The 10989-nt window shown below is 52.6% G+C and overlaps 1 protein-coding gene across 1 annotated transcript; it reads left to right on the forward strand.

Annotated features, from left to right (window-relative positions):
* The first annotated feature begins 5156 nt into the window (after nt 1–5156).
* On the forward strand, nt 5157–8096 carry LOC144167379 (uncharacterized). The gene is made up of 3 exons (XM_077696658.1): nt 5157–5506; nt 6332–6516; nt 7242–8096. Exons 1-3 carry the CDS (start codon nt 5317–5319, stop codon nt 7572–7574), a joined length of 708 nt encoding a protein of 235 aa, XP_077552784.1. The 5' UTR covers nt 5157–5316; the 3' UTR covers nt 7575–8096.
* Nucleotides 8097–10989: the final 2893 nt, after the last annotated feature.

The raw sequence follows: 10989 nt of genomic DNA on the forward strand, positions 1-10989 counted from the left end.
TGGGTAGTTGACGGAAAGAGAGCAGGGTGCTCAGGGCTAAAGTCACACACCCCGATTACGGGGCGGAGTGTTCCTACTTCTGAGCAAAATTTACATTCAGCGTCGTAGCGATTCGGATGCATTAAGTGAAGACGCGTAGGCTGTGGGAAGAAGCCCGGATTGTATGAGCCGTAGTGTAGTTTGTTGTTCGCTGGAAAGGTCAGGGTAAGGCGAAGGTACGGTCTGTCTCAGAAGGCGACAATGCTGGGTTATCTCCCTGAACGTGACAAGCGGGTCACTGTCCTCTTGCAGCTCCATTGCACGGGAGGTAATAGCGCAGGCTTGTTGGGTGGGCGTATTGGTTGCCCTCCATTGAAGCGTGAGGGGGTGTCCAGGTGAACTGAATGGAAACGTTTGGGGAGTGGTTTTTAGCACGCGCAGTGCAAGTCAGGACACCAAACCCGACTGATAATTCCAGTAGGCTTGCTGGGAATCGGTGACTACCCTCCGAACCCATGGTTGAGTGAGAGCCAAGGTGATGGCTGCCTCTTCTGCTGCCGTCATTTCTTGGGTCCTAAGCGAGGTACACGCAAGGAGGTTGGTTCTGGAGGTAGCCACGATCATGGCGTATTGCTGCCCTCGATGGTTGGAGGCGTCTGTGTGGATAACTGCAAGATCCCCACCGAGGGTGGTGTTTAGCGCTTGAGCCCATGCTTTTCGGTGACCCTCGTCATGTGAGAGGTTCATATTTCTAAGCGAAGCGAGCATCTTTAGTTTTAGTCGCCAAGAGTTTGGGACTACGTCAAGTGGAGTGACATTCTGGCTGTCCAGCCAATCTGGTGAAGCATGCGGTTACGTACCCCAGTTCTGAGTCGGACCTTCTGGTTAGAAAGACGGCCTTCTATGAGGTCTTCCACCCTGTTGTGGAGCCCCGTGCTAAGCAGCCTCTGTGTGGACGCACTCATGAGATCAATGGCCTGCTCGACCGCCTTTCTAATCATTATGTAAAGCATCTATATGTCCTCCTTGTCGAGAAGAGGACAGGGGGTTGGCGTAAGTGACTCTCCAGAAGACAAAAGCTTCAATTAATCGAAAAGTAGCGGATTCCTTTAGGCCTCGCTTCTTGGTGGCAACTCGCCTGATCATGTGTATGATTTGATTAATGCTGTTTGAGGCGCTGCAAGGAGACGTCCCTCTTGGTGTTAGCCTGGACATGAAGGCCCAGGATCTTGATGCTGGAGCTTAGAGTGATGGCCTGGCCATCAAGGAGTATTTGAATGTATTCCTTGATTTGGCGTGAGGGCGGATGACTAGGAGCGGTAATTTTTACGTGAACACTGGAGGCTACAGGCTTTAGCACATTGGCGTTCTAGATGTGAAATGCCATGCATTGGTGTGACCTTCCTTTAATTTTTGTAACTCTTAGCACATGAGCAAGGTGCGCACAGGGCCGCTAGAGGGGCGTGAGTGGTCGCGTGACGCTGTCACGTGGCATTCAGCGAGAACGCAGAGGTTAAACCCGTAGATGTGCTTGGTGAGTACACTGCCTTTCTTCCCCGTCTTCGCGTGTGCTCGTAGCTTAATCGGTAAGACAACGGGCTCTCGCTTTGTTAGTCTTTAGTTCCAGGTTCGATTCCCGGCGGTGCCAGTAAATTCTTTTATTTGTTCGCTGGAGTTTTCTGGTGACACCAACGGTCGCGAAAGAACCCTTGGGGGGTAGAGGTAAAAAGCTTTGCTTTAATAAATAAATCGCTATTTGTATGGGGTTTTCGGTATCCATAGAATTTGGCCCAGTGGTAGGCTTACGAGCTTACACTCGCTCGGATGGCGAGTTGTCGAAAATATCAAGTAGAGGGACGGTAATGTTAAAACATTTATTTTACTCTTTAGGTGGTGAAAGAGCAGCCTCGTTGAGTGTCACCCTCAGTCCAGGACTCCAGTGGCGGACCCGTTGCTGGTTTTGCGAGTCAGTGCTCGACAGAGCAGCCTTCCAAGAGGGCAGGGTGGGGATGCGTATAGGGGTAAGCCCGTCGGGCGGTCGCGGGCACTCCCGTAGTGAATGGAATGGTAGAGGTTGGGAGTGGGGATACTGCCAGCCAACAGCTGCTAGATTACTGGGTTGGAAACGAAAGGTGCTCCTGGTGCAAGTTGAGAAACGCGTGTCCCTCGGGCTGCCGCCACGACGTGGCGTCGGCACGGGATAATCAGTAGTGGGGACGGAGGTAAGGATTTTCTTTGTGTGCGGTGGTAGGCGAGCGTGACGAGAGGTTAATGGGGTGGGACGATGAAAGCTGATGTCTGTGAGGCACCCTAGATCTGTCCTTCCACTACTTCTGACGCCCGGCAGGTCATTTGTGCGCGCTCATTACCAGGAAGGGAAGCATGGCCAGGGGTCCAGACGATACGAATGAGGAAAGCGTGGATGGTCGAAGAATCAGATAACGTTGTTTGCTAGGACAGAAAGCAGTCCGGAAGAATATGCATGACGGGTGACTTGTGAGCCTGTTGCAATAAGAGCCCACGTATCGTCGTCAGCTTCCGCGGCCCGTGCCGTGGGGATGTGGGCACAGCCTAGGCCATGGCCGTTTCCTTGGCCACCCTGCTGGAGTTGGTGCGGAGAGAGCACGATGTCTGCGCATTGCCCGCAGCTAGATGTAGTGACCCCTGCCACTTTGGCGGTGCATCCGGTTGGGTAACTGGCAGCGCTGGTGTAGACAGTGCCGGATTAGGAAACTTTGGGGCCCGGGGCTACTGCGTCCTTGGGGCCCTAATGATGATGATGATTATTATAATGACGATGATGATGATAATGATTCCGGTTTAATATGCGAAAATTTTTGAGGCCCATGTTATGCTCTCTGATCAGTGGTAAATTATACATAATTTCGCGCTTTCCGGAAACTAATTTCTTGGCTTGACGTCTAGTATTACAGAACCGATTTTATAAGGCGTAAAAGTTAGTATGGTTTGATTGCCGGTGCATCACAGATTCACATTTAATCGAAGCGCCGTGTCAGTCTGCACACGCCATGGTACAGAAGAGTATTTTCTTACAAGAAGCATATTTTATTAAGCCTGTAGGGTTTTAGTTCTATTGTAAAGTTCTCCACCTGCATATACGGGAGGGCTCAAAGTCCGCGCAGGCAGCTGTCACTCCCAGACATCTGCCAAACAGTTAGCCGCCATGGCTTGCGGACCAAAATCCTGTAGGTTACCCGCGCAGACGAGAAAGCACGCGGCGCTTAGAACACGCGCCGCCTTTGAAGGAGGTTGGGGGGTTGGGGAAATAGACGTTGTTGTTGCTTTGGCGTCGACGTACACGCCTGAGCTCTTCACACCGCCTAGGCCTGCTGATTCCCCAGCTCGAAGGGAGCCGCTAGGGTCGGGCTGGCCCGGCGGCGTCTGCGTCCCCACGGAGTGGCGCCTAGAGACTTACGCTACGAATGGAGTCGCGCGGACATTTAGCTTCCGCAACGCTTGTTGCTCAGACAGCCTGCAGAGGCTATAGCACAGAGGCGCGGGCTGAAGCCGAACGACCCCGCGAGTGGCCTACACAACCTTTCAGCATTTAAATAACCATATATACGCTGACCATTCAGCGAGAAATATCTAATCGATATCAATGACGCTTATGCGATAAAACTAATCCACTAGCTTTATTGAACGGGTCGTCATCGCAATGAACTTCCTTGTCAAGCGCTATACATTGAAATTTGTGGCACAAACTGTGTATGAGCCCGTAGCGCAGTGCTTAAGTTGTCAATAATTACATATAACGCCCCTCAGGCTTAAACAATTTACAATGTTCTTCGGACATTATTTCGGCATTCGCATGCCTGACCTTTTCTTATACCGAAACGTGCGCGCGCCGAAACGTCCGCGTACGTAGATGTCCGTGTATCGAAAAGACTACCGAAACGACCTGTGCCGAAAAAGACCGGTGCCGAGCTCGGGTCCTTTTTTAAGTGGCTTCTTAGGCCCGTCAAGCTGTGTACCCACGACTTTTGGTCCAAGACGTCTTCTCATAAACCTCGGGAAAACAAGGAAGAGGAGTAGGAATAACTAAATTAAATTGAAATGGACTCGAAGGTTGTCAACCCTAACATGAGGGGCCCCCCCACTCCTCCTCACCTGTCAACCGATCAATCAAGAGCACATGTTATGGCTATGCCCCAAGGTAGATAGAAGCAGTATCCGCAGGGAGTGGCTGACTCAACCGACCACGCTAGAGCAGCAGCTATCGTTGGCAAGCTTTGTCCAAAAGACCATAGGCACCCCGCCTTCCCGGCTAGACCCCTGGAAGTCCAACTAACGAGGAATTCCAGCGGCCCCCTGGAATGAGGAGGCCTTAGCCAAAAGGGCAAATAAAATTTTCTCTCTCTCTCTCTCTCTCTCTCTCTCTCTCTCTCTCTCTCTCTCTCTCTCTCTCTCTCTCTCTCTCTCCCCACCTGTCACGAGTTAGTGAGCTTCGGTGTGAAGGGGAGGTTAAAGCTCCTACCTTCAACTTTCAATGCAGGCAGCGAGCACACTCAGGATATATATATATTTTTTCATATGATCGAGCGGGGCCCCTGACAGCTTGGGGCCCGGGGCTGCAGCCCCCGTAGCCCCCCCATTAATACGGCCCTGGGTGTAGAGCACACGGGGGAGGGCTGGCGTATCGGCTCGGGAGCGGTACCTGCCCTGGTTGTGTTCCGCGTGCATGTTGCTAGAGGGCGCGTCAACTTGTAAGCGTGCATAAATGGTGAGGCCATGCGCCATTTGGTCTGTTAGGTAGGTGTATATTGTCTTCTGCAATAGCGAATCACTTTAAAAAGTGAACTTCGCCATTAAAAGTCGATGCATATGTCTGGCCCCATCGTATTTCTGAAGCGAAAGTGTGTGGCATGGAGCTAAGGCACAACGCTAGACGGCTTACATTCTCCGCCACGGCGCGCAATGCAATTTCTTGTTCCTCTCCGGACCATAAAGAAAAAAGATATTTCTTTATGGCCGTAGGCTAGAAAATGATTGATAGATAATGAAAGAAAGACAACAAAAAATTGGCTTCTCCTTCACGAGAAGCAGCGCGAGCTCATTGGATGGCCTTACCCGCGTCGCTCCATGGCGCGTGCCCGATGGAAAGGCTAGAAGAGGCGCTGCAGAAGGTGACTCACAAGGAACGCTCGCCCGCTTCTCAAGCGCGTCTCGCAGTACAGCACGCGAGGCAGACTATCGTACTGTAAAGAGTAGCCCACGTTTAGTTCTTTCGTAAGCTTAGGTCTCCGTCTCTCCTGCCTTCTCGCAACTCTCGGAGACATCACTGCGAGGAGAAGCCGCGGACGCTGTCGCTAGACAATGGATGGTTACGTGCCTGCAGTGCACGAGAGTACGCCCTTGTGGACGGTGGAAAAAGAGACGCGGCTCATCAGCCTGTACAGCCAGTTCGCCCTGCTGTGGGACCACCGCCACGAGGGCTACTACAAGAGGGAGCAACGCCAGCACGCCTTGCGAGACATCGCCAGGGGCTTGGACAACGAGTTCGAAGGTGAGAAGGGTAACTTGATCAGCCGGTTTCATTTTTATGTTTGTCTAGATTTAGCCCCGGTAACAACACCGTTTATAAACCGCACTCGCATGGTCGCAATCCCTGGCGTAGTACAAAAATGCCACGTTATACCTAAGTTGGCCACACACTGGATTTCATATGTGCTCGGAGTATTTTTCTCTTTCTCCTCATGTCGAGGGTCATGAGCACATTTTAGGGGCGAAGCTCCTAAAGCCATGGGTCTGTCCATCCCTTGTGTCTCGTGGTACGTGACCGCCGCATGCTTTCGGAGATGTCGCAAAGTGCGTTGCACGCGCAAGAACCGGCTGCAACCGGCAGCGCAAACTCGGCGCCGGGAGCGCGAGCTTGTCTGTGTTCGCCAACGGAGGCGCGAGCGCACGTGCACTGCGAGGGGGAGATCACGCAAGAGATCACGCCACGAACGCAGGCAGTCGTTCTCGGAGATCGAACGAGACGCAAGGACCTTTGCTCGTTTCCTCTCGTCTTGTTCGGGCACAAGTTCGCCCTAAATAAAAGTTCTTTCTTTACCGTTGTGTTCCATCGTACGTGACAAATTGTGGTGGAGGCGCGGGGTTGTCCTCGATGGCGCGGGGTCTTTCACCAGGTCTGGGTCTGGAAGCATTGACTCCGAAAATAAAAGTTGATTTGTACAATGTACGCACACAGTCTTACGTCTTTCTTAATGATGTAATGGGCGAACTTTCACGGGAGAGTTACGGTTACCGATGATCTCCCCCTCTCGAGCTTCGCCCCACTTATCATCATTCATTCCGTGGATATGGCGTGATTTTTTCTCGCCCGCAGTGCCGAGAGTGAAGGATAAAATCAAGAGCCTTCGCGACTACTTCGTGAAGGAGCTTAAGAAAGAAGAAGGAATGCGACAATCAGGCTACGTGTCCCCCTGGACGCACTTCCGGTCCTGGGAATTCCTCCGTCCAGTAATCCGTGCCACCGAAGACAGGCCACAAGTCGTCGACCTGCCTTATCTTGTAAGTGTCGCTCCTTTCGCTGTTTCCGGAAAAGGTAGCAGTTGAAATGTGACTATAGTGGCTGGTTTCGTCAGTGGCAGTACGTATGTTAAGAGTAAGACTGATTTATTGATTGATTGTGGGGTTTAACGCGCCAACGCAACGCAGGCGATGAGGCGCACCGCGGTGGAGGGCTCCGGATTAATTCTGACCACCTGGGGTTCTTTAACCTCCGCCGAAATCTCGAACACACGGGCGTTTTCGCTTTTGCCGCCATCAGAAAACCGGCTGCCGTGGCCGGGAATCAAACCCATGTCCTCGGACTCGGCAGCACAACGCCATAGCGATTCCGAAACGGGGATGAACGTTTAAATATGGTGACGCTGGCCGTCTGGAGGACCTCTTCTCTGAGGAAGGGGGGGGGGAGTGCCAGCCACACCTAACTTATCCCACTGTGGAGTTTCTGCACACTGCGTTAGTAAACTCTCCCTTGATCGTGATATCGTGTTGGAAATTGCTTGAATTGCCTCCAATTGCTTGAATCAATAGCATTCATTACATATATAGTGCAACACCTTTGTTCTCCGCGAAAAAGTTAGCCAATGGTGTAAAAACCTGCACAATTTTTTTGTAAAAGAATTACACTATTGGCGGAGCTGAAATTCATAAAATGTAGAAATATTTGGTACGTTGGATTTAGCAACCCACAATTCTCATACTCACAGACTGTCGTTGTCGTCTTCCAGCCGACGCCGCCGCCTTGCGTCAAGAACGATCCAAACTCGTCTACGGCTTTCGACGAGGTGTCTGAAGCGAGCGGTCATGGCATCAGAAGAGCACCAGCCAACAGCATCGGCGTCATGAGAATGGTCCCTGAAAACGAAAGTCAGTCGGCGGTGGATGGCAGCAGCTGCTTCGTGGTCCCAGAACTTCACAAGACCGACGTTGACGCTCTGTTCTGCCTCCGCGTATTATCGGAACTGCGCCAGCTGTCGAGCTACAAACGTGACCTCACAAAAACACGCATAGAGCGAATGTTGTTTGAAGTTAAACACATGACCGAAGAGTGCAGAGAGTAGAGGACTCGGTGGACGAAAACGACAACGGAGAGTTTTTAGCATGACGGCTAGCGTAGGCAAACGCTACGGCCGTGGGTGCCGGGACACGACTGGGCAGGTGCGAATTCGTTCCTCGGGGACGGTGGCCCATGCCTTGCCGAGCCCCCGCATTCGTTCTGGTGAGGGGCGACCTCCTCGCCCTCCCTGCGCGCGCCTGCGCAGTTGGGACCCAGTAACCCACCGCCGTAGCGTTAGCGCAGGCTAGCCGCTATGTTAAAACTCTCTTCCGTAAGTGGGGAGTGAGAGAGAGATGATAAACCATCAGATGGTTGGGCAGGGAGGCGGGGCACATCTCTCGCTATCTCTGGGGTTAGGTTGGGCAAGGACGCTAGTCATCGTGAATATAATGACACGCTGAAGTATACAAGTGAGGATCTGTGGCAGGCGCACAGGGTAGTTATTTGAAATAATACGAAAATGACGATAAAAGAGTTTAGGAATAAATGCAGCCTTGCTTACTCCTAAAAGCTTTGTTTCGGGGAATAAGGCAATGTGTTTCTTTCGGTGCGTGAATATAAGTTCTTTTGTACTTTTATATTTTTTTCGTGAATAAAATGTAATTACGTCAGTTAATTGGGTTAGACTGATTACGTGTCTCCGCTCGCTGTGCCTTTCGGGAATCCATGACCACCTTCGTCGTACGGTACGGCTCGAAGACAACGCATGCGCTATGGTTGCCTGACGACGCCTTGTGTCCGCCAGCGTCACGTCAGCCATTTCTCTGCGAATCACTAAAGTTAGACAAGCTTACTTCTGCTGTGATTTCTTGTTCGCCTCAGCCGTTGTAGAGTATCTGTTTCCCGAAGCCGCTGGAGGGCTCCAAGTTTTACGGCCACGTGCCAAGCCAGAAATACACATTGGAAGACGAAGTATGGTTGCTTCTCTGCTTTTTGCACAAGCACGCTAGTTTGGAAGAGGAGGGAAGCTTGGCGAGAGCACTCCCTCCGACTCCAAGGCGACAAAGCCAGGATTACTGTCATTCGCGCACCCTAATTATGCCCAGTGGTGTATTTCGCGGATAAAAATAAAAAACCAAAATTAAGAAGTGCGTAGAGTGGCGGCATCATAATGGAATTCCTTTTTCTTCATGATGTTATGGACACGCACTTGTGGCAGCTGGCTTGACATTCTGCGCCATCCCATACGGCTTCCAAAGAGCGCGGCACTGTACGAGTCCAGACGGCAGACCTCACGTGGACTTCCAGCAGCTCGCTGGTGAGACAGTGGAGGACAAACCCTGAGCATTTGGGCTCTGACCTCCATCCTGTCTGGATAAAGTTGACTCCAAATAGTCCGAAGCGCGACCTGCGGATAAGGACGAGCAGTGTGGATTGAGACAAGGTCAGGACGCTGTTCAGACAATATGAAGCCAACCAGCCTGTGTCTGAGGTACAACATAAGGCAGCAGCCCTTGCCACCCGCACATTGGAGATCGACCCAGAGATTCCTACCAAGGATGAGCAATTTGCCAATACGGCTCCGCCGCTTCCACCGACCCACTGCACCTGCTCTGCCCGTTCTGCTAGGACTCCGCCATGCGCTGGAAAAATATTGAAAAAGAACGACCGCAGAAGATTGGCTCCTTCCTCCGCGAAGGGCACGTGCTTGGCCTCGCTGGCGTCGCGTGCCGATGTGGCGAGGAACGTTTGTCTGTTTCTCACGCGGAGCCCGCGTTTCGCTCTTTTCTAGGCTTATCTCTCCATCTCGCGCGCTCTTTTGCGACTCTAAGATCTCACGGTGAAGACAAGTCGCGCACGCTGTCGCGTTAACCTCACAGACGACGAAGAGAACGCCTTTTTGGACACTCGAAAAAGAATCTCGGCTTGAGGATTTGCAGTAAGGTCGGCCCGGACTACTGTCACGAGGCCTGCAAAAGGAGGAACCAACGTGACCAGGCCGTTGGAGCCGTCGCAACGAGCTTGGACGACGCGTTCGAAGGTGAGATGAAAAGTGCGCAAAACAGCTTTTTTTTTTTCTTTATTGCGCCATTTTGCCACAGCGCACACTACTTTACGGTTATGCGTGGGTCTGCTTCCATGCCACGTGTATCTGTTGCGTGAGGGCCGAACTCTTTTGACGCAAACCGTGGATATGTGGGAGGAGGAGGAGGAGGCGAAACGTTTATTGAGAAAAAAAAACGGTGGGTGGCGTCCTCAGTTCCAGTTCAGGAGGCCGCGCGCCGCCGCTGCTCGCGTGGCCCGCTGGATCAGTCTGAGCTGCTCCTGTAGGTCCGAGCTGGTCAATGCGCATTCCCACTGCTCGGGGGTAGAGGAGGGGAGAGGAACAGGGTGTTGAGGGCACAGGAAGACGAGGTGGGCAGTGGTGGCTGGAACTTGACAGTCCGGGCAGTTGTACTCGAAGCGTGAGGGGGAGATGTGGGAGAGGATGGTAGAGTTATAGTATGTGCCAGTTTGTAGTCTGCGCCAGATTCGTGATTCTTCGACGGACAGGGTAGGGTGGGGCGGAGGATATTTTCCGCGAGCGTGGCGGTAGCGGGATAAGATGTCGGTGAAGCAGGGTGGAAGAGGATGGATAGTGGCCGTCGTAGAGTCCGAGCCGCCTGGCCCTCTAGGGAACGCCCCGAAGTGAAGCTCGCGGGTTGCAGCATGTGCTGCTTCATTCCCAGGGAGTGAGGCGTGTCCCGGGGTCCACACGATTGTTATTGTAGGTAGGTCACGAATGGCTTTCAGGAGCTTGAGCGCCGCCGGGGGTACTCTTCTCTGGAGGTAATATCGGCAGGCTTGTTGAGAGTCTGTGATTATGGTTAGGTGGGTGGTGGGTGTGTGGGTGGCCGCCGCGAGGGCAATGGTGGTGGCTTCAGCAGCGTTCGAAGAAAGATGAAAGAAGGTAGCGGCGTTGAGAACGGTGCCCTCGTTGTCCGTGACTGCTAGGGTCGAGCGGGGGTGTGATAGGGTTTGGGCGATGTCGCTATAGCGAGCATCCGAGGCTGAGGAGTACTTTCGTTCAAGGTGCTGCACTTTGGCTTTGCGTCGGCCTGGGTTGTATACGGGATGCATGTGACGTGGAATTGGTGCCACCTTGATATTGGTCCGGATATGGGGAGGGAGGGGGTGAAGCTCGTTATGAGGGTTCGGCATGGGGCGGCCTAGTGCCCTGAGGACAGTCCGGCCGGTAGTAGTGAGGGACAGGCGTGCCAATTGACTTGTCTGTTGTGCTTCGAGGAGTTCAGAGAGGGTGTTATGCAGCCCCAGTTGAAGCAATTTCTGTGTAGCATCGAAAGCTGGGAGGCCTAGAGCGATCTTGTAAGCCCAGCGAATGAGTGCATTCAGCTTTCTCTGTGGGAAAAATATATTTTAGGTCTTCAACACTAGCCGTGTAGAGCCGCGCACTAGATTTGGGGAAGGCCGGTAGCGCC

This window comes from Haemaphysalis longicornis, unplaced genomic scaffold (genome assembly GCF_048455015.1).
Source record: "Haemaphysalis longicornis isolate Haplotype H1 unplaced genomic scaffold, Haemaphysalis longicornis Haplotype H1 scaffold_2, whole genome shotgun sequence".
Taxonomy (NCBI): Eukaryota; Metazoa; Arthropoda; class Arachnida; order Ixodida; family Ixodidae; genus Haemaphysalis; species Haemaphysalis longicornis.

Excerpts from the sequence above, each read along its gene's own strand:
- LOC144167379 (XM_077696658.1), top strand. The coding sequence starts at position 5,317 with ATGGATGGTTACGTGCCTGCAGTGCACGAGAGTACGCCCTTGTGGACG. Across the intron at positions 5,507-6,331 it reads CTTGGACAACGAGTTCGAAG|TGCCGAGAGTGAAGGATAAA; the intron begins GTGAGAAGGGTA and ends TCTCGCCCGCAG. Across the intron at positions 6,517-7,241 it reads TCGTCGACCTGCCTTATCTT|CCGACGCCGCCGCCTTGCGT; the intron begins GTAAGTGTCGCT and ends GTCGTCTTCCAG.